General features: G+C 41.1%; 1 protein-coding gene across 4 annotated transcripts in view; it reads left to right on the top strand.

The window, feature by feature from the left end:
• UNKL (unk like zinc finger) overlaps positions 1–24,441 on the top strand; it is a 142,354-nt gene that overhangs the window by 97,298 nt on the left and 20,615 nt on the right. For all 4 annotated transcript variants that reach the window (XM_084641270.1, XM_084641271.1, XM_084641269.1 and 1 more), the window contains one exon: positions 7,620–7,797. In XM_084641270.1, coding sequence (XP_084497396.1) covers positions 7,620–7,797 — 178 coding nt within the window. The remainder of the gene's footprint in view (positions 1–7,619; positions 7,798–24,441) is intronic.

The following is a 24,441-nucleotide window of genomic DNA, read 5'->3' as shown; positions in this document are numbered from 1 at the left end:
AGCCAGTCGCTCAGACAAACAAGTTTGGTTACAATTTGCAGGAGATAATGCTGCCCGCTTCTTGTTTACAATGTCACCTGAAAGTGAGAAGAGGCGTTCGCATGGAACTGTTGTAGCTGGCATTGCAAGATATTTACATGCCAGTTGCGCTAAAGATTCACATGTCCCTTCATGCTTCAACCACCATTCCAGAGGACATGCTTCCATGCTGATGATGGGTTCTGCACGATAATGATCCAAAGCAGTGCGGACCGCAACATGTTCATTTTCATCATCTGAGTCAGGTGCCTCCAGCAGAAGGTTGATTTTCTTTTTTGGTGGTTCAGGTTCTGTAGTTTTTGCATCCTAGTGTTGCTCTTTCAAGACTTCTGAAAGCATGTTCCACACCTCATCCCTCTCAGATTTTGGACGGCACTTCAGATTCTTAAACCTTGGGTCGATTGCTGTAGCTATTTTTAGAACTCTCACATTGGTACCTTCTTTGCGTTTTGTCAAATCTGCTGTGAAAGTGCTCTTAAAATGAACATGTGCTGGGTCATCATCCGAGACTGCTATAACATGAAATATATGGCAAATGCAGGTAAAACAGAACAGGAAACATACAGTTGTCCCCCAAGGTGTTCAGTCACAAATTAAATTAACACATTTTTTTAACGAGCATCATCAACATGGAGGCATGTCCTCCGGAATGGTGGCCGAAGCATGAAGGGACATACGAATTTTAGCATATCTGGCACATAAATACCTTGGAATGCCAGCTACACAAGTGCCATGCGAACGCCTGTTCTCACTTTCAGGTGACATTGTAAATAAGAAGCAGGCAGCAATATCTTCCATAAATGTCAACTAACTTGTTTGTCTTAGTGATTGGCTGAACAAGAAGTAGGACTGAGTGGACTTGTAGCCCCTAAAGTTTTCCATTGTTTTGTGAGTGCAGTTATGTAACAAAAAAATCTATATTTGTAAGTTACACTTTCACAATAAGGAGATTGCGCTACAGTTTTTGTATGAGGTGAATTGAAACCTACTATTTTTGTTTTATCATTTTTACAGTGCAAATATTTGTAATAAAAAATATTATATAAAGTGGGCACTGTATACTTTGTTTTGTGTTCTAATAGAAATCAATGTATTTGAATAGAAAAACATCAAAAATATTTAATAAATTTCAGTTGGTATTCTATTGTTTAACAGTGCAATTAATCACAATTAATTTTTTTAATCGTGATTAATTTTTTTGAGTTAATCGTGTGAATTAACTGCAATTAATCGACAGCCCTAAAAATAGTAAATTTCATGATTTGAGCTATTTAAATCTGAAATTTCACGGTGTTGTAATTGTAGGGGTCCTGACCCAAAAAGAAGTTGAGGGAGGCACAATGTTATTGTGGGGGGGTTGCAGTACTGCTACCCTTACTTCTACGCTGCTGCTGGCATTCAGAGCTGGGCAGCATAGAAGTAAGGATGGCATGGTATGGTATTGCCACCCATACTTCTGCGCTGCTGCCTGCAGAGCTGAGCCCTCAGTCAGCAGCCGCCACACTCTGGCCGCTCTGCTCTGAAGTCAGCAGCGCAGAAGTAAGAGTGGCATGGTATGGTATTGCCACCCTTACTTCTGCGCTGCTGGCTGCGCACTGCCTTCAGAGCTGGGCACCCGGCGAACAGTCGCTGCTCTCCAGCTGCCGTGCTCTGAAGGCAGTACAGAAGTAAGGGTGGTAACGCTGCAACCCCCCTAAAATAACCTTATGACCAGTGGTGAGCTGGAGCCGGTTCGCACTGGTTCACGGAAACGGGTTGTTAAATTTTGAAGCCGATTTAGAACCGGTTGTTAAAGGGGTGGGCAAACTCCTGGCCCGGGGGCCACATCTGGCCTGCAGGACCGTCCTTTCCGGCTTTGAATCCCTTTTTAATTTTTACTCACCCAGCGGTGCTCTGGGTCTTTGGTGGCACTTCGGCGGCGGGTCCTTCACTCACTCCAGGTCTATGGCAGCAGGTCCTTCAGTGCCGCTGAAGACCTGGAGCCAGTGAAGGACGCGCCGCTGAAGTGCTGCCGAAGTCCCGGAGCGACTGAAGGAACTGGTTCTTCAGATTTTGGCACCTCATTACTGCTTATGACCCCTCTGCAACTCCCTTTTGGGCAGGACTCCCAGTTTGAGAAATACTGGTTTCCCCCATGAAATCTGTATAGTATAGGGTAAAAGCACATAAGACCAGATTTCACAGGGGGGAAACCAAATTTCATGGTCCGTGATGTGGTTTTCATGGCCATGGATTTGGTTAGGCCCTAACAATAATTAATAAATACTTAACGTTTATGAAGGTATTTAATCTTCAAAGCCCAGGAAAAACAGTAGCATAATTGGTTTGTTTATGCAGGATTTTGCACATTTAAAGTGCTGTATAAGTGTTGAATGTTTAAGCATTTTTAATATTTAATTAAACATTTAAGAAGGGCTCTAGAGGTGATCCTGGCAATTACAGACCGGTAAGTCTAATGTCAGTACTGGGCAAATTAGTTAAAACAATAGTAAAGAATAAAATTGTTAGACACACACAAGAGCATAAATTGTTGTGTGTCAACGTGGTTTCTGTAAAGGGAGATCATGTCTTACCAATCTATTAGAGTTCTTTGAGGGGGTCAACAAATATGTGGACAAGGGGGATCCAGTGGACATAGTGTACTTAGATTTCCAGAAAGTCTTTGACAAGGCCCCTCATCACAGGCTCTTATGTAAATTAAGTTGTTATGGGATAAGAGGGAAGATTTTGTGGATTGAGAACTGGTTAAAAGACAGGGAACAAAGGGTAGGAATAAATGGTAAATTTTCAGAATGGAGAGGGTTTATTAGTGGTGTTCCCCAAGGGTCAGTCCTAGGACCAATCCTATTCAACTTATTCATAAATCATCTGGAGAAAGGGGTAAACAGTGAGGTGGCAAAGTTTGCAGATGATACTAAACTGCTCAAGATAGTTAAGAGCAAAGCAGACTGTGAAGAACTTCAAAAAAATCTCACAAAACTAAGTGATTAGGCAACAAAATGGCAAATGAAATTTAATGTGGATAAATGTAAAGTAATGCACATTGGAAAAAATATCCCCAACTATACATACAATACGATGGGGGCTAATTTAGCTACAACTAAACAGGAGAAAGATCTTGGAGTTCTCGTGGATGCTTCTCTGAAGACGTCCACACAGTGTGCAGCAGCAGTCAAAAAAGCAAAGGTGATGTTAGGAATCATTTAAAAAAGGGATAGAGAACAAGACGGAGAATATCTTATTGCCCTTATATAAATCCATGGTATGCCCACATTTTGAATACTGCATACGGATGTGGTCCCCTCATCTCAAAAAAGATACACTGGCATTAGAAAAGGTTCAGAAAAGGGCAACGAAAATGATTAGGGGTTTGGAACAGGTCCCATATGAGGAGAGATTAAAGAGGCTAGGACTTTTCAGCTTAGAAAAGAGGAGACTAAGGGGGGATATGATAGAGGTATATAAGATCATGAGTGGTGTGGAGAAAGTGAATAAGGAAAAGTTATTTACTTCTTCCCATACTATAAGAACTAGGGGCCACCAAATGAAATTTAATGGGCAGCAGGTTTAAAACAAATAAAAGGAAGAAGTTCTTCACTCAGCGCACAGTCAACTCCTTGCCTGAGGAGGTTGTGAAGGCGAGGACTATAACAGGGTTTAAAAGAGAACTGGATAAATTCATGGAGGTTAAGTCCATTAATGGCTATTCGCCAGGATGGGTAAGGAATGGTGTCCCTAGCCTCTCTTTGTCAGAGGGTGGAGATGGATGGCAGGAGAGAGATCCCTTGATCATTACCTGTTAGGTTCACTCCCTCTGGGGCACCTGGCATTGGCCGCTGTCGGTAGACAGGATATGGGGCTGGATGGACCTTTGGTCTGACCCAGTATGGCCGTTCTTATGTTCTTATGTAATGTTACCACTTTCGACCGAGTGGCTAGGCAAAAATTTGGGATCTTTGCAGGTTGTTCCGGTTAGGAGGAGAAATTGAGAGTAGGTATTTGATGCAATTTTGTTTATTTACAAAGAATGTACAGAGTCCTGGTTCCCTGAACACAGTAGGAAACACACAGCAGGAGACAGGTCCTTTGTTTCCTCTTCCAACCCTGTCTTTGCAGCCAGCACTCTGTACCCAGCCAGCTTTCTTCTCTTCACTTTCTCTCAGGGCGACATTACCAGCCGGCTGTTACTGTCCGCTTAGCTTTCTCGCTCCGCTCCAGCTTGTGGTGTTCCTCGTTCACTCTCTCACGTAGATACCAAAACAGTTCCGCCAATCAAAGTGCTAGCCCCTGCATTTGAAATCGCTTGGGCTTCTACTCAGATTCAGCTTCTACTCAGTTTTGCCATGGGCCTGTGTTTTGGGTGCTACTGCTACTCCTTCAGCCACCTGATTCCAATGGCTTCTGTACATTTACCCTGATTGTAATGCAGTGGCCATGCCTGACCCATAACAACAAGGTTTAACTCCATCGAGAAGAGTAACGATTGAAGTGCTAGTGACTGTTATAGTAAAGGTTGCTTGATTATGCTTATTATAAACCCTATTTTCATTTCTGAAACTTCCTCTTTCTGGCTGAAAACTTCTAGGTCTCATCTCTCCCTAAAGATGATTTTTAAAAGATGGAGCTGAAACAACTATATCTTATTTAGATCCACAAGTGAGAAAACATTTTCCCACTTAAAAATAAGTGATTACACTTTTTTTAACCATGCTAGCACCAAAACAGTTGGGCTAGGAAGTGTAAATATGGCAGAGAAATAGCTCTCTTTAGAAATGTTGGGTTTCACTGGGCAGAGATATGCATCACTGAAAATTTTACTTTGCACATGTGTAATATTGGGGGTTAGGTTCTTTTAGTACTTTTAACCAGCGTTCTTAGGGAAGGAAGACTGCACTACACATGCGTACTTGGCAAACATAGCTAACAGTGTGCTGAGAAGAGTTGTCTCAACTACTGGGCTGCTTTTAAGGTGCAAACGAAGGCCCTGATCCAGCAAACAATTACACATGTGATAACTTTATGCACGTGACATGTCCTGATAATTTCACACATAAGTTGTCCCATGTAAATCAAAGTGTACATGTTTGCAGGATCAGGAAATAAATGTAGTTCTACCTCATTCTATCTACAATTACATACAAAAAACTGTGTTAAAAGAATGTTTATGTTGAAAATCAAACAGAATATAGGAAATTCTATAAATAAGGTGGCCTGTGTATTCTTAATTCTGCCCCCTTGTGTGTTATGATTATGCATATGATTTTGTCACGGTAAAATTAGGCAAACTTCACGGAGCAGTCATGGTAAAAATATACAAAATCAGGGTATGGTCACGGTGGGGGCTAAAGCCAAAGCTGAAGTCACAGAGATCTGTTAAAGTCACGGAATCCGTGATCTTCATGACCAAACCGTATCCTTAATTATGACACAGTTTTGAAGTACATGATTACATACTATTTTTTTCCTCATTCACTGCACAGGATGAATGGTGCTCACATCATGATAAAATACTCAATATTTTGTTTTATCCTCAATCTTCACCGTGTGGCCCCATGCTGTATTTACTGCACACCATTCAAACTATGCTCTGAATATGGAATTATTAATTTTGTCATGGGCTTTTCTGTGGCACTCCTGACTGTAGCATCTTCACGCTTCACTAACATTCATGAATTTATCTTCACAACATCCCTGTGAGGTAAGTTGGTATTATTATTTCCATTTTACAGATGGGGAAATGAGGCACAGAGACATTAATTTCAGAAGTGTATGCAATTTTTGGGTGCCCAATTTGAGATGCCTATGCCCTGATTTTTCAGAGAACTTAATATTTTATAGCACTTTCAAAATGGTTCAAAATATCACTCCCATTGACTTCAGTTGCAGCTGTGAGTGATAAGACCTAAGATCTGATTTACAAAAGTAGGCACCTAGAAAATGAGGAATACCCAATTGGTGACCACCTGTGAAGTAAGTGTTAGATGTAAATGACTTTCCCAGCATCGCATAGGAATTCTGTGGCAAAGGAATTGGATTCTATCCATGCTTCAGGGTGAATTCAACTGCAGTAACCGCTAGACCATCCTTTCTCTTCCTGCAGTCCCCTGTCTCATTCATTACCTGGCTACTTTTCATAGATTCCTGTTTCACTCCAACACTGGGATACTTGGGAAGCAAAATTGTAGATCTGGGAATACTGGCATATCGATGACACAGCATACTCTATAGAATTTCATGAACAGAAGTTGGTCCAATAAAAGATATTACCCACCTTGTCTCTCCAATATCCTGGAACCAACACTTCTACAGCTACATTGCATACAGCAGTCTCTCCAAGCATTCTATCATAGGTTGAATGAAAGAGGTGACTGAACTGAGAATTTAAGAGACTTCACAGCTGAGAGCTAGCTATCACATTGAGTAGTGCACTAGAAATGCAGACTTAGATCGAACTTTCAAGAAGGAGATGCAACTCCCACCATAGCCCTTTGAGATGCACGCAAAATAAATTGATGAAGTCAGCGTAATACACTATCCACTTGTGCAAGATCTTGAGACAAGTCAACAGTATCTCTTCATGGACAGGATCAGAAAACTACAAAAATATCTTCAAGTATCAATATGCATATTTGGCCTTTGTCCATTGCCATATAGAAATTGTTTATCAGTTTTACAACCAGCCTCGTTTCCATAGTATATCCATGTCTGAAATCTGACTGGAAACCACCAAAGATATTAGTACAAATCAGTTTAGCTCTTCAGCAGAGAACTAATGTATTAATGCAAATTCAGTGCTCCTGAGTCATAGGCACCAATGCAATAAGTTATTGTTCCATACACTGTTATTGAAACTTGATATTATTATTTTGTTAATTTTTTAAATTAAAAGACAAAAAATAAAAGTTGGGTTATGCACAGACTCACTCCAAACTTTTTGAAACTTAATTTTCCTGTTCAGAATGTTAACTTGTGACATTTAAATTTGTAGGGAAAAAACTAACTTGAATCAAAGACCTAACCTCTTTCCTTGGGTCAGCAGGGCTCAGCTAGAGGTAAGCAGCACAGGGGTACAAGCGCCATACGTACAGTCATATTTTGACACTACGCTAGCTAACTTGGACTCTAGCTTCAGTAAGATATAGGTGTGTGAGTCTGTATGTTTACATCTAGAGAATGGATTAAATGACCTAATGCCTCTAGGTCTTTTATACCTCAAATTTCTTTGATCATTTTTATACGGGAATACGGAACTGACCTCAGTCACCTCTTGCATGGATTTTTTTTTTTCTTTTGGAATTGTTCCTCAGGCTCAAACTGTCCTAGCCTGTTGTATAACTGCCTTTGTGACATATATTTTCTGGGAGCAATTTCCAGACTATTGGAATGTGCTAGCTGTGTTAAGCACATTTTCTGCCAAATCCACAGGAACATGATCCTAAATTAATTAATTACATAGATTCTTCTATTGTGCAAATTTAAATAACCTATATAATGTCTCCCAAATCTTTGTTTTTAAGATTATTTTAATAATTTTGTTTACAAATGCATTTTGCTTATTTTATTTATATATTTTTAAACAGAACCATCTCAGTGTTTTTTCAGTGGTTAATCCACTTGCTTCAAGTATAACCTCCAGTATAACTTCTAGTCTGGCTTCCAGTATTGGATCAGATAATTCATCCCCAACAGCTCTCTCAGCTATCAGTGCCAAAGCTCTCCCATTCTACCCTGGCAGTAATACAGTTGAATCAGTTATAGGTAAGTCTGAGCATTTCCTCTTTTATTGCACACGTTTTGTATTTTTTTCAAGATTATTCTATTTTAATATACATTCAGAAAATGCATACGGAAAAGGGCAGTTATATTTTTACATATTTGCTTTATTATCAGCCATTAAAATTAATACTTGTAATTGAATTTAATGTTTTTCCAAATAAGCAGCTTTTGTAAATTCTCAGATGGAAATTTAGGAATTATCAACCTGAAACAGATCAGTGGACCATTTAATCTGGTATTCTGTTTCTGGTAGTGGCCAATATTTAAGAAGTTATAAAACTTTGATAATGTATCTAATTGTGCTCTTATAGGAGAGGGGTTATTTTCCTGACTCCTGCTGGTGATCTGTTCATTCCATCGAACATGAGGACGGATATTATTTTACAATTTTATTCTAGGAAGTTTAATTGCAGATTATATTCTATTAATAGAAATGCAAATTCTTTCTTTGCGTGATTGTCCCTATATATTCCATTCTTAATGCTCATGAGATTGGAATCTTTTGGCCAGCAGTGTCCATCAGGGCTGTGCATGTGCCCTGAATGTCCTTGTGCCCTGTACTGAGGGCATAAATGATAGAGCATGCCCAATTGCCCCTCAGATCCCGCTTCACCACTCGTAGCTGGCAATGTCTGTGTCATGATGCACTCACAAGAACTCGCATGCATCTGAAAAAGTGGGATTTTTTACCCACGAAAGCTTATGTCCAAATAAATCTGTTCATCTTTAAGGTGCCACCGGACTCCACATTGTTTTCACAAGAACTGTTTTTTACATAATTGTAAGCAATTAGTTTTATGAATATTTATTGTAGTTAGTGTAGTTTTTGCCAGTTGGCATGTGGGCTTGTTGTTTTTGTTTTTATTTTCAGATTTTTGAGAGAGAGTATTTTTTCCTGGTACCAGTTATAATGTGTTTTCACATCCCTGTGGCCTGCACCGCTTCCTGCAGCTCCCATTGGCTGGGAACGGTGAACCGCAGCCACTGGGAGCTGCGGGCGGCTATGCAAATATAAACAAACTGACAGCCCGCCAGCAGATTACCCTAACAGGCCACGTGTAGGCTGCAGGTTGTCCTCTACTGTCCTAGAAGGTTTAATGAGAGCCCCATTTGAGCTGTTGGCAACTTGCTCTTTGCTATATTTATCCATGAAGATAATATTTAAGTAGCAATTATCAGTCAAAAGAATTGGGGAATACAGGAACTTATGGCAGGCGTTCTTCATAAAATATTCCATAAGGATAAGGTCATCCTGAGGCCCCATCCCAAGTTTTTGCATAAAATAGTTGCTGATTTTCATTTGAACTAAATTCATATGCTAGATTTCCGCCCCCCCATAGGTGCTGACCCTGTGGGTGCTCTGGGGCTGGAGCACCTACGGGGAAAAATTGGTGGGTGCTCTGCACTCACCGGCAGCCAAGTTCCCCAGCCCGCCCCAGCTCACCTCACCTTGGCCTCCTCCCCTGAGTGCACCGTGTCCATGCTTCTCCTCCCAGTGTTTGCCACCGCGGAACACCTGTTTCATGGCGTAACAAGCTTTGGGAGAGAGGGGGAGGATCGGGAATGCAGTGCTCTCAGGGGAGGAGGTGGGGCCAGAACAGGGATTTGGGGAAGGGGTTGGAATAGGGGCAGGGAGAGGGTGGAGACTTTGGGGAAGGGGTTGGAGTGGGGGCGGGGGCGGGGCAGGGGTGGGAGGAGGTGGGTCAGGGGTGGAGTCGGGGCGGGGCAAGGGGGTCGAGCACCGACCGGCACCAGCAGAAGTCAGCGCCTATGCGCTGCCTCCCCCCCCACCACCACCACAACATTCTAATCAGGGGGAGGTTAGTTGACATATGTTAGATGTCTTTAGAGCACTCTTGTACTATTTACATAGGACTAAATCATTTAGAGTCTCCTCCAGAAATTTCTTGACGGGTCGTATTATTTCAACCCTCAGGCTTTTGATAGTTTCATTAGTCTATTATAAGCTAGCCAATTCGGATTCCACCAGCTCAGGTTAGGACTCATTCCAATAGGGCTCAGGCATCATCTGCGGGAAGCATACCCATCTCAGAAATACACAGGGCAGCAACTTGGGGTTCAGTCCATATCTTTACAAAATATGTTCCCTCATTGAAACATCAAGATATGATACTTCTTTTGGCAGAGCTGTGCTACAGTCTTTGTTTTGGTGGACTCCAAACACCCACCTCCTTCTTATGAGGTCAGTGCTTGAGAGTCACCAAAAGTGGAGTATGTATGGAAAATCACTTGGAGAATAAGGAATGGTTACTTGCCTTACAGTAACTATGGTTGTTTGAGATGTGCCCTCCTTCCCTGCTACTATGGAATCCCTTAACATCTGGATTCTGTATTGACAAAGTAGCTAATGGGTGGTTGGGCCCACTTTACCCTTTGTGCCTTTGGTACAGGGCATGAGGACACTAGGGGCACAGGCATGGCCCCAATAGGCATGGCTAGCCAGAAGAGTCTGGTCTCGAGATCATGTGGTCCATGCACATCAAGAGTGGAATATTTGTATGGACAGCACATCTTGAAGAACCATAGTTATTTTAAGATAAGTGACTGTTTCTTCCTTTTTAGAACCTTCCTAAACTGTTAGCATAAGTGATACATAAGTGAATTTCACAGCATAATTATAGATTAGGTAAAAATTATCTTTTTAATTTTTAAGTTTGTTGGCTTCTATTTTCTAATAGCCCGAAGTGTTTAACAGCTATCTATTCTCTTTATTAGTTGATTTGCTGTACTTCGATAACAGTTCCACTGGGCAGTTAGTTTGCTTAAAATGTTGAAAGGGCATATTCTTTGCGCATACAACATAACTGCAGTGTTAACTTTAACACACTCAAGATTTAAATTGCTGTATGCTACAGAAGATGTGTATTTTTCTGTACAAGAGTTCTCCATGACGGTTCATTCCCTCTTGCTTACATTGGTATAACTAATGTGAAATCCCTCATAATGTCCCTCTCTCCCAGCACATACATCTTCCTGCTCTCTGTCCAATTCCCCTGAGTCCAGGGGGTTTTGCAGCTGGAAGGGATAAAGGTATTTACCCTCACAACTGAAAAATGCACCTGCACTCCCCTGACAAGAACCCAGTGTTTACATCTCAGCCTTTAGAACCCATCCAATTCCTCCTGAGTGTTTCTTAGCTGCTAGTTAGGGCTGTGAAAGTTACATTCATGGTATAAATTGCTTTGTTATTTTAGTTAGCTAATAAATGTGGAACACTGGGTGTGTTCTAAATAAAACTTGCATCTTCTTAAATTTCTGTATTAGAAATTCAGTTAGATGAGTCAATTCTTACAATTAAAGCCCACATTTGAAGTTTCCTGTCATGTACATTATGTTTACATTCTTATCTATGAATGACTGTAGGAAAGTTGGGATAAAGACCCCCTAATTATTGTCATTCACAAAATTTTTATTCTTAAATCTGTCAGGAGCTCAGACAAATTTGGGAATAAAACTTGTGAGAAAACAAAATTTACAGGTCTTCTGCGATGAATTGTGCTACGATGCATGCTGCTGTTTTGAGACCCATTTCAACTCCTATTAAAGTCAATGGAAAGACTCTCTCTGACTTTAGAGCAGTGGTCCCCGAACTGTGGAGCATGACCCCTGGGGGACATGGAGGAACGTTTCGGGGATGCACAGTGGGCCAGCCCCCATGGTGGGACGGGGAGTGAGTGTCATGCTTCCAGCCCTGCTCCATTCCCCAGACCAGCTCAGCCCCCAGCCCTTCTCCACCCCCAGCTCCACGCTGTTCCCAGTCCAGCTCTGCCCTCATTTCCTTTCCATCCCCAGACCAGCTCCAGCTCCTCCCCCAACCCCAGTTCCGCCCCCAGCTCTGCCTTCAGCCCAGGTTCCACTGCTGAGGAAGCCCTGGCTGTGCAGTAATGGGGGGTGGGGAGGCGTGAACAGATTCCATTAATGGGGGGGGGCAACTAGAAATGTTCGTGCACCACTGCTTTAGAGAGAGAGTTAGAACTAGCCCTTTGTGGTAGGTGACATTTCAAGCCTATGGAGCCTTTTAACTGCGTTCTCAAATGAAACTCTCTGCATCCCATTCAAACAGGTTTCTCGCATTTTTTATTTTGTCCTTTACATGAATAGATAAGATCTATCTGGATTGACAGAGGAGAATGTATATTGCTTTAGAATTTGCTTTGTGTATGGCGTTTTACTGTGATTTTTACATGAATTTTATTAAGTTATCTAGTTTTATGATTTATACTGCACTATAACATTCAAAAACCAGTCAGAGAACACTTCAACCTCCCTGGTCACTCAATTTCAGACCTAAAAGTTGCAATTCTCCAACAAAAATACTTCAAAAACAGACTGGAATTAATTTGCAAACTGGACTCTCTAGGCTTGAATAGAGACTGGGAGTGGATGGGTCATTACACAAAGTAACAACTATTTCCCCATGCTAATTTTTTTTCCCCCTATTGTAACTCACACCTTCTAATCAACTGTTTGAAATGGGCCATCCTGATTATCACTACGAAAGGGGTTTTTTTTTCTCCTGCTGATAGTAGCCCACTTTAATTAATTGGTCTTGTTACAGTTGGTATGGCAACACCCATTTTTTCATGTTCTCTGGTTATATATATCTTCCTACTGTATTTTCCACTGCATGCATCTAATGAAATGGGTTTTAGCCAACGAAAGCTTATGCCCAAATAAATTTGTTAGTCTCTAAGGTTCCACAAGTACTCCTTGTTTTTTAGGGGTGTGCATGGTGCTTTACCATATTTAAGTACAATTAATGTTGTGCTGAAAGCTGATTGATGCGTGAGAATGATTCTGAGGCGATCCCAATCAGCAGAAATTACACAGAAGAAACAATTCAATTGAAATCTTTAGAATCTGTCATTATCATGATTATTTGCCGGGGGGGAGTGAGTAAAATGAATGGCTGCCTGAGCTCAAGTTTATAATCTATGAGCAAAGATGCTCTCATTCCCTCTTCCTTACTCTACCACCAGCTGTATTACAGTTATACCTTCAGTAGTTCTTCCCTTCTTATTCACCCAATACCTCACATTTGCTCTCACCTTCTTTCCAACACACTCTCCCCATCCCATATCCTCTTCCTCACTTTCACTCAATAATTGACCCAGACATTTTTCTTTCTCAAATCATTGTCTTTCCGCTTCCTTGAAAGGTGAGGTTATTTGCTTCCTCTATAAGGCAAGGAGCCATTTGTATTGTGTTAAAGAGGCTCCCTTGCATGACAGACACTGGGCAGTGTGTAGTACCCATCAGCAACGTACGTGGCTATGTATCTACATGGCTTTGGGGAACCTTGATTACTACTAATTTTAATTATGTATTGTATAAGTGTCCACTTTGTGTTATAGAGCACAGTGGACAGGGTACATGTCATAATGAAGCATGAGGATGGGGGGGTCCCTCTTTCAGTCAGTCATGATACAGTTCAACTAGGGCTGTCGATTAATCGCAGTTAACTCAATGCAATTAATTCAAAAAAATTGTGATAAAAAATTAATTGCAGTTAATCGCACTGTTAAACAATAGAATACCAATTGAAATGTATTAAATATTTTAGGATGGTTTTCTACGTTTTCAAATACATTGATTTCTATTACAACACAGAATACAAAGTATACAGTGCTCACTTTATATTATTATTTTTATTACAAATATTTGCACTGTAAAAAATGGTAAATAGTATTTTTCAATTCACCTCATACAAGTATTCTAGTACAATCTCTTTATTGTGAAAGTGTAACTTACAAATGTAGATTTCTTTTTTCTTACATAACTGGACTCAAAACTGCACAATGTAAAACTTTAGAGACTACGAGTCCACTCTGTCCTACTTCTTGTTCAGCCAATCGCTAAGACAAACAAGTTTGTTTACATTTATGGGAGATACTGCTGTCTGCTTCTTATTTATAATGTGAGAAAGTGAGAACAGGCGTTCGCATGGCACTTGTGTAGCTGGCGTTGCAAGGTATTTATGTGCCAGATATGCTAAAATTCGTATCCTCCTTCTTGCTTCAGCCACCATTCCGGAGGACATGCTTCCATGCAGATAATGCTCTTAAAAAAATAATGAATTAATTTAATTTGTGACTGAACTCTTTGGGGGAGAATTATACATCTTCTGCTCTGTTTTACCTGCATTCTGCCATATATTTCATGTTATAGCAGTCTCGGATGATGACCCAGCACATGTTCATTTTAAGAACACTTTCACAGCAGATTTGACAAAACGCAAAGAAGCTACCAATGTGAGAGTTCTAAAAATAGCTACAGCACTCAACCCAAGGTTTAAGAATCTGAAGTGCTGTCCAAAATCTGAGAGGGACGAGGTGTGGAACATGCTTTCAGAAGTCTTAGAAGAGCAACACTCAGATGCGAATACTACAGAACCCGAACCACCAAAAAAGAAAATCGACCTTCTGCTGGTTGCGTCTGACTCAGATGATGAAAATGAGCATGCATCGGTCCGCACTACTTTGGATCATTATCGTGCAGAACCCATCATCAGCATGGAAGCATGTCCTCTGGAATGGTGATTAAAGCATGAAGGGACATGTGAATCTTTAGTGCATCTTGCAACGCCAGCTACAACAGTTCCATGCGAACGCCTCTTCTCACTTTCAGGTGACATAGTAAAGAAGAAGCGGGCAGCATTATCTCCTGCAAATTGTAACCAAACTTGTTTTGTCTGAGCGATTGGCTGAAGTAGGACTGAGTGGATTTGTATGCTCTAAAGTTTTACATTGTTTTATTTTTGAATGCAGTTATTTTCTGTACATAATTCTACATTTGTAAGTTCAACTTTCATGATAAAGAGATTGCATTACAGTACTTGTATTAGGTGAATTGAAAAATACTATTTCTTTTGGTTTTTGCAGTGCAAATATTGGAAATAAAAATAATAATATAAAGTGAGCATTGTACACTTTGTACTCTGTGTTCTAATTGAAATCATTATATTTGAAAATGTTGAAAACACCCAAAAATATTTAAAGAAATGGTATTCTATTATTGTTTAACAGTGCGATTAATCATGAGATTAATTTTTTAATTGCTTGACAGCCCTAAATTCAACCAAATAAAGGAAATAGGACAATGTGTGCTTATAGCTCTGACCATTCCACAAGCAGCAATGAGTGGGGAGCCAGGCTGAGAGAGCTGTTTACAACTTCAAACTGCTTCCACCTGCTTGCCCCTAGGATTTCCACAGGGTTGTCTGTTATTGCTGCAGCCCAGACTTTTCACTAAGAGTAGAAACAGCAATAAAGGTACATACGGATTGAGGGTAGAGAGCCCTTTAGGACCTCTGAGTTCACATTCACCCATAGATCTAGTTCTCCCATAGACTATCTGTTACTGTAGGTTAGCTTCCAGAATCTATTGGTTTTGATTTTGAAGATGAAAAAAGGAGGCCTAACTATTCAAAATAGAAACATTGTTTTGACTGAAAGTGTTCTGGGAGGGAGTTAGGTAAAGACAGATCTAGTCCATTGTGGGTTGACTAGGAGAATTGAGAACTATGACAGCACAAAGGAGGATCAGGAATCTCCTGCCAATCACAGACGTGATGAAATGAAGGAGAGCAGAGTTGGAGAGGTTTTTCTTAAAAGTATGTTTGTCATGTTCTGGGCTGCAATCCAGACCAGTGCATGGTTGTGTCACTGCCTGCCTTGCAACCCTCAATGCCTCAAAATGCTCTGCTGCTGTGGTTTTCTTTTCAGGATGCTTCCAGTCAAGACACAAACATGCAGTATTCTGAGCATTTGTATGCTATGCAGCCCTGGTCCAGTGCTCTGACCCCAGCAGCCTGCCTACAACACAGCAGCCCCATTCTGGAACTCACCACTCTTTGGTTACTTCTTGCAGAGATGACCCCAACACACTCCCTGTCCCAAATTTCCCCAAAACTACGCTGAAGCATCCAGCCCTCTCCTGGAACGCTCAGAGAAATAATAATGTTTGTTTGCTCCTTTAAAGAAACAAAAGCACATCACAGCTTATTAACTTACCTGGGGTAAATGCACCCTTCTATTCAAGCACAGCACTGAGTTGGTTTATTGTAAAAATAAAACAAATTTATTAACAAAAGAATATTGGTTAAGTGATACCAAGTAAAAGGAATAAAGTTAAGGGTTACAAACAAAAGTAAAAATATGCTTTCTAATTGCCAAGACCTAATTTAACAAGTTACAGTCTTCGTTCAAGATCCTTACCAATCTTCCATTCCCAGAGACTTCAGCCCCCTTGTTAGAGGGACCCGTCGTTATCAACTTGCAAGTGCTCGGGCCTCTTGTGTGCAAGATGGCTTCTCCTCTCCCCTTCTATCTTCCCAAACTTACTGTTTTGTCCGGATGACCTCATGCTGCTGTTCTCTTCCTGTGGGCTTCCGAGCCCCCCGCTGATTCATATGTAAATGAGGCTTCCACTGTTTTTGGTTGCACTTTGTTTAATTTCATCGGAGACAGGTAGATAGCTCCCTTAACTCCTGTCTGGGAGAAAACCTATTTCTCCCTGTGTTTGGTCACAGATTTTAAAGCATAATATAATTAAATATCCATATTTCCTCCTATAGTGTTAATATAGTACATACATTTCATGGTGATATTAGTCTCCAATGTGTCTTTAGCTTTCATAAGATCTTACTTGATTCACTTTTATAATACAGTAGTATTATATGCAATCAGTTGATTCAATTACTTATTATTTGAAGTTCAGACCCCCTGTGATTATAGCTCAGATGAAGTTTTTCTCTCCTGTTGGGGGCGTAGCTGTCATACTAACTTCTCCCCAGCTTAATAGCTTGTTTACATTTTATGTAAATGGACCATTATTGTCTCTGCCTGAGACAAGTATACGTTCTTCTGTCTAGGGCAAACTGGGCTCATACTTTGCTTGCCAAACACATTTTAAGAACATAATGCTAACACGTATTCATAATTCTTTGTACACACCCTGTGTGTACAGCATTCAAAAATATTAATGATCAGCGAGTTATTAATTTTCCAACTATACCCCTACATGCCATCTTTTATACACAGATTATAACAACAGTATTAGGTGCAGTGAGTATTTCAGGCTTGACAAGAGCTGCTGACACAGAGTCGTGAACTACAGATGATGATATAGCATAAAGGACAAAGACTAAAACACAGAGTAGTATCCCAAAATGCAAGCAATATAAATCCCCATGAGTTTATTCAGTTAAGGAGTAGTTAAAGTCCAGTGTTCACCAGTTCGGTGAGGCCCTCTGGACCCTGTATTGTTCTCCATGGGTTTTTCCTCCCATGGTCACTCTTAGTACACCCCAACACACTATTTTTAGTACTGTTTTTTCCTACATGTGTCTGAAAGAGAGAGGACCCAGTATTTATAAAAGCCTCCGACTTCAGATGTAAAAAAAAATAAAACAAATCTGAAATTTAAATGGTTTCCTAATTTTTAACTTATTTTTATAAGTGAAAAACTGTATCTCTATGTATAAGTTAACAGCTCAGAGTATTCACACTTGTTTTGTTGTAAATTGGGTATTTTTGAAAATAAAGCATTCTTTATCATTTTTAACTTCATGTTCCACTCATCCACAAAAGTATATAACCTTTATAGACATTATTCATTTGTTTTCTAAATGCATTACATTCTTTTCAGAGTAAATATACATTCATGAAGGACTGGCTATATGGCTGTTGTATAATGTGATAGAATAGGAACAGTGTATTGCATTCATTAGAGAGACAAAGTGGGTGAGTAGTATCGGGGGTAGCCATGTTTGTCTGTTTCCACAAAAACAACAAGCATCTGAAGAAGTGGGTTTTTTACCCATGAAAGCTTATGCCCAAATACATCTGTTAGTCTTTAAGGTGCCACTGGACTCCTTGTTGTTAAGGTGGGTGAGGTAATACAAGAGAGAGACAAGCTGATTCTTCAACTCTGTGTAAGGTTGAAAGCTTGTCTCTCTCACCAACAGAAGTTGGTTGAATAAAAGGTATTATCTCACCCACCTAGTCTCTAATATCCTGGGACCATTACAGCTACAGGCACACTGCATATTGCATTCTTTGACAGATTCTGTGGCTTAGCATGTGATTAGGGAGTTGCTCTGATTAGCTGGTGCATCTGAACAATTCTGTTTAAATTGGTGTGTGCCAGAGACCAGGAGACTGCAGACCAGTGAGTCAGCACTTCCTGAGAGGGTAAGTTGGGCATCTGATCTCTTTCAGTAGAGAAATCAATGAAGAATATTAAATGGAGGATGTTTTCACCAACTTTATAATAAGTGCATAGTTGTTTTTCTAAAAAACTGAGCTGTGAGATACAACTGACAAGAAGTGATTTTAAGCTATTCTTAAATTACAGATTTTTTAAGATTGCAAATCCTGGTCAGTCTTATTTCTGATTATTTTAAAATAAAAGTAATTGAAATATAATTTAAAAGTTTTCATAACCAGTGTTTAAATATTCAAGTAAATCATATTTTACTAAAAACAATATTCTAGCTGAAATATTTTGGTTAGTTAGATGTAATGTTATTAATATGACAGTAAAATACATACCAGTGTAGTAAATTTGCTTTAATTTAAAAATTAAAATATTAAAAAGATCAACATTGAATATAATATTTTAAAATGCTATATTTCATTTTCAATAATACTTTATTGACATGAGAAGCTGGACAGATGTTGCAAAGCACAATGTCAAATAAATCTGGGCTTTTCATGATATACTGTATTTGATTATTTTTGATGTTCCAGTTGAATTAGGTATTGAGGTAAGCAGAATGTTGCTTTTCTTACTGTAAATATTCTTATGGTGTGTGTGTTTTTGCATAAATAAAAAACATGTACTGCTGTTTCTGTTAACAGAATCAGTAGAATTGGGCTAACTGGGATCTCTTTTATGCATACATTGCTGTGTTTACAGTGACTTACTGCCTTTTCTCTCTAAAGCAAGGACTTAGCCTCTTGAGTTACTGGCATGTGTGAATATAATTGCTGGAGTTGTGATAGCTATGCCTTGTGTGTATGTGTGTGAGTGCAGTGAAAATAATGTGCTTTATTTCTGTCACTGTCAAGAGAACCCATTAGAAAACCAAGTTATTTAAGGTTTCAGAGTAGCAGCAGTGTTAGTTTGTATTCGCAAAAAGAAAAGGAGTACTTGTGGCACCTTAGAGACTAACCAATTTATTTGAGAATAGAATGCATCCGATGAAGTGAGCTGTAGCTCACGAAAGCTTATGCTCAAATAAATTGGTTAGTCTCTAAGGTGCCACAAGTACTCCTTTTCTTTTTCCAGTTATTTAAGTGATATGTAACTTGGCCCTACGACTGTGCTTTATGCTGGTGTTTGCCACAAAGCTCTGCCTTTGAGCGATTTTGGTTTTAAACTAAAAGTTGTAAATCATATAAATATAACATCTCCTTCTCACCTCCATCTCTGAAAGCTTGCAAGACTAGGGTGGTTTGGTTACTATTCTAATTTAACAAAAAATATCAATCAAATATGGCTAATTAGGGTTCATTGGCTTCCTCTAATTCCTTTTGGTATTTTGAGGGTGAACTAATAAACTAGCCAAGTGATTAAACTTTGAGGAATAGTTGCTGGGCATATTCAGTATTTGCTGTTTATGAACTTTAATATCTGTAAAATCCACCCTAAGTAATTTACATGAAAGATGAGTACTATAGCTTTGGATGACACTGCAGCATGTCATGGTATTCTGCTTTATGTTTTTTAATAATGCACAGGTGCATGTATTATACTTTTTTATATACTGGGAAAAATGAAAATATAGGATGCGCTTTTTTTAACTTAGCCCCAGTCAGGAAAATCCACTTAATAGGAATGCTTCTGGAGGAACTAATCTCTAGTGTTGTTCACTGGGAAGAATTGCTGCTGAGTAGGAACAGTAATAATGTTGGTTAATTGAGAAATAAGATACATCCCTTCCCGCTGAATATAACTGGGAATTTTTGTTCAATGCAGAATTTCTGATCTCTGCAGAATCTGTTGTGGAACTTCTAAGCTTTACTGGCACTATCTTTAGAAAATAGAAAAGTAACTGAAACATGACAATAGGTACTACCTTTCTTGGTAGAGTCCAGACCACTGAGGGACGGTCACCCCTGCCCTGCGACCTTGGGTGCCTTAAAAGCCTGACCTTAAAGTCTGACCTGTCAAGCCTGACCTTAAAAACCTCTAAGGAAGGAGATTCCACCACCTCCCTAGGTAACCCATTCCAGTGCTTCACCACCCTCCTAGTGAAAAAGTTTTTTCCTAATATCCAACCTAAAACTCCCCCACCGCAATTTGAGACCATTACACCTGGTTCTGTCATCTGCTATCACTGAGAACAGTCTAGATCCATCCTCTTTGGAACCCCCTTTCAGGTAGTTGAAAGCAGCTATCAAATCCCCCCTCATTCTTCTCTTCTGCAGACTAAATAATCCCAGTTCCCTCAGCCTCTCCTCATAAATCATGTGCTCCAGCCCCCTAATAATTTTTGTTGCCCTCCACTGGACTCTTTCCAATTTTTCCATATCTTTTTTGTAGTGTGGGGCCCAAAACTGGACATGGTACAAATAGAGGGGAATGATCATGTCCCTCGATCGGCTGGCAATGCTCCTACTTATGCAGCCCAAAATGCCATTGGCTTTCTTGGCAACAAGGGCACACTGTTGACTCATCTCCACCTTCTCATCCCCTGTAACCCCTAGGTCCTTTTCTGCAGAACTGCTGCCTAGCCACTTGGTCCCGAGTCTGTAGCAGTGCATGGGATTCTTCCATCCTAAGTGCAGGACTCTGCACTTGTCCTTGTTGAACCTCATCAGGTTTCTTTTGGCCCAATCCTCTAATTTGTCCAGGTACCTCTGTATCCTATCCCTACCCTCCAGTGTATCTACCACTCCTTAGTTTAGTGTCATCTGCAAACTTGCTGAGGGTGCAATCCATGCCATCCTCCAGATCATTAATAAAGATATCGAACAAAACTGGCCCCAGGACCGACCCTTGGTGGACTCTGCTTGATACTGGCTGCCAGCTAGACATGGAGCCCTTGATCACTACCTGTTGAGACCGACAATCTAGCCAGCTTTCTATCGACCTTATAGTCCATTCATCCAGCCCATACTTCTTTAACTTGCTGGCAAGAATACTGTGGGAGACCGTATCAAAAGCTTTGCTAAAGTCAAGCAACAACACGTCCACTGCTTTCCCCTCATCCACAGAGCCAGTTATCTCATCATAGAAGGCAGTTAGGTTCGTCAGGCATGACTCGCCCTTGGTGAATCCATGGTGACTGTTCCTGATCACTTTCCTCTCATCTAAGTGCTTCAGAATTGATTCCTTGAGGACCTGCTCCATGATTTTTCCAGGGACTGAGGTGAGGTGACTGGCCTATAGTTCTCTGGATCTTTCTTTTCCCTTTTTTAAAGATGGGCACTACATTAGCCTTTTTCCAGTCATCCGGGACCTCCCCCGATCACTATTTATTTTCAAAAATAATGGCCAATGGCTCTGCAATCACATCCGCCAACTCCTTTAGAACCATCGGATGCAGGACATCCAGCCCCATGGACTTGTGCTCGTCCAGCTTTTCTAAATAGTCCTGAACCACTTCTTTCTCCACAGAGGACTGGTCACCTCCTCCCCATGCTGTGCTGCCCAGTGCAGTAGTCTGGGAGCTGACCTTGTTTGTGAAGATAGAGGTAAAAAAAGCATTGAGTACATTAGCTTTTTCCACATCCTCTGTCACTAGGTTGCCTTCCCCATTCAGTAAGGGGCCCACACTTTCCATGACCATTTTCTTGTTGCTAACATACCTGTAGAAACCATTCTTGTTACTCTTAACATCCTTTGCTAGCTGCAACTCCAAGTGTGATTTGGCCTTCCTGATTTCACTCCTGCATGCCTGAGCAATATTTTTATACTCTTCCCTGGTCACTTGTCCAATTTTCCACTTCTTGTAAGCTTCTTTTTTGTGTTTAAGATCAGCAAGGATTTCACTGTTCAGTCAAGCTGGTCGCCTGCCACATTTACTATTCTTTCTACACATCAGGATGGTTTGTTCCTGCAACCTCAACAAGGATTCTTTAAAATACAGCCAGCTCTCCTGGACTCCTTTCCCCCTCATGTTGTTCTCCCAGGGGATCCTGCCCATCAGGATGAGTTTCAAGTGAGTACAAGTATTAAGGCATTAAAGTCTAGGGCAGCTCTTCAGGCTTTGGGCATCTACAAGCCAGGACAAAAAAGAGGGTTCAGTCCCCAATCCCAGCATAGACTGTGCACATCTCAGTACACAGCTCAATGCCACTATGAGCCTCAGAGAAAGAAAGGCAAATTCCCCAAGCGTAAATCATCTGGCACACAATCTTCGTCATCCCAGCTCTCTACGTCCAAACACCAATTTTGATGGGTGGGTCAAGGCACCATTAGACTGCTCCCCCCAACTAATTCAGCAGTCATCGCTTTACACCCATTTGGTCTCACCGATTGGCAGCATTCCATGGTGCCTGGGAACACACAACATCAGACTGATGGGTCTTGGAGATCGTTCAAACTGGGTACTCCATTCATTAAACCTCCCTTCCCCATCCCTCTTCAGGGACCCTTCTCATGAGAGTTTTCTGCGAGAAGAGGTAGATGGTCTCCTCCAGTTAGGAGCCATAGAACCGGTACCTCAAAATCTATGAGGCAAATGGTTCTACTCTTGTTATTTCCTAATACTCAAAAGGAAGGGAGGTTGGATACCTATACCAGACCTGAGAACTCTCACTAAGTGTGTCAATGCTCAAAAGTTCAAGATAGTCACCTTGTCAACGATCATTCCAGCATTGGAACAGGGAGATAAGTGTCCTGAAGGTCAAAGGTTGAAAAACAGTTTTCATATTTCCAATCCTGCCAACTCTCAGACGATTTCTCTGATTCACTCTGGGCAAAGAACACCACCAACAGAGGGTGATTCCCTTCAGCCTATCATCAGCCCTGAAGGTATTTTCCAAGGTCCTCTCAGTAGTGGCCAGTCACCTGCGCTCCCAAGGGATCATGATTTATCCATACCTGGATGACTGCCGCCTCAGAGGCAATTCTCCAAGAGGCTCACCAAGTCACCAAAGCTGCAATGCACTTGTTTATGGAACTTGGCCTATGGATCAACACCCAGAAATCAACCCTCACTCCAGTACAATGGCTGGAATTAATAGGTGCTGACTTTGACTTGTTACAGGCTAGATCTCTCTCTTGCCTCAACACAGGTTCCTCTCCTTGGTCACGTTCCTAGAGACCATTCAGAGCAGCCGTCAAATATTAGTCTGACTCAGTCTCCAAATCTCGAGGCATATGGCAGCAAGCACAGCAGTGATACCACATGCCAGGATTCACATGAGATGTTTTCAAATGTGGTTCAGCTCAGTTTATGGACCAAACAGACACAGACTAGACAAGCTCCTGTCACCACCCACCAGGATCAAAAACTCCATAGACTGGTTGAAGGACCCAGCCAATGTTTGGAAAGGGATCCTCTTCTTGCAAGCCCCACTGTCATTACTTCTCACCACTGACACATCATAAATAGGATGGGGCATGCATCTAAACGGCCTCACGACACAAGGCAGGTGGTCGTCCATGGAGATATCTCTTCACATCAGTCTCCTCGAGCTAAGAGCAGTCAGGAACGCCTCTGCCCATTTCCTCCCACTGATCAAAGGATCCCATATGATGATCCTAATGGACAACATAGCCTGTCTGTACTACATCAAGCGATGGGGGAGCCAGGTCTCCCTCCCTCTCTGTGGAAGTGATGAGGCTATGGAACTGGTTCATCTCCCATGACGTCCTACTGTCCGCAGCTTACCCCCCAAGCGCACAAAATTTGATAGCGGACAGTCAGTTGCAAATTTCCACATGACCACAAGTGGGAAATAGACCCAACAATACTTCATGACCTATTCAGACGTTGCGGGATGCTGTCCACAGACCTGTTCACCACTCACTTGAACAAGAAATGTTCACGCTACTGCTCCAGAGCGGGGATGGAACAGCATTCCATGGATGATGCCCTCCTCCTCCCCTGGGATAGGGACCTTCTCTACAGGCCTAGTACCCTTACCTGTCACAGCTCATGACATGCCTTCAGATCCCTCTCACAACCATTCTGCACCTCCTCTCACAGAACAGAGGATGTATCCTACATCCCAACTTGGTAGTCCTCCACCTCAAGGCATGGCTCCTGCTTGGTTCCAACGCCTAGAAAGCTCCTGTTCAAGGGAAGTATGAGAAGTTCTGTTACACAGTAGAGAGTCCTTGATATGACATACTTCCCTGCAAAAATTGTCCAGGTTCCAGATTTAGTGCAAGTCCCAACAAATCTCCCCAACATCTGTAACTGTTCTATGTATCCTAGACTATGCATTGACCCTAAATAGGTCAGGACTATCTTTAAGTTCTCTCAGGATCCACCTTGTGGCTATAAAAGCTTTCCACCAACCTGTAGAGGGGTTACCTGTGCTGTCAGACCCAACTACTAAAAGATTCCTCAGAGAAATAGTAAACCTCTTCCCACAACCTTGACTTCCTACCTCCATGTGGGACCTAAACCTGGTTCTGAAAGGA

Source organism: Lepidochelys olivacea (assembly GCF_965140295.1).
Source record: "Lepidochelys olivacea isolate rLepOli2 genome assembly, chromosome: 10".
Classification (NCBI taxonomy): domain Eukaryota; kingdom Metazoa; phylum Chordata; order Testudines; family Cheloniidae; genus Lepidochelys; species Lepidochelys olivacea.
The sequence above is the reverse complement of the archived record's forward strand: the minus strand, read 5'-3'. Positions and strand labels throughout refer to the sequence as shown.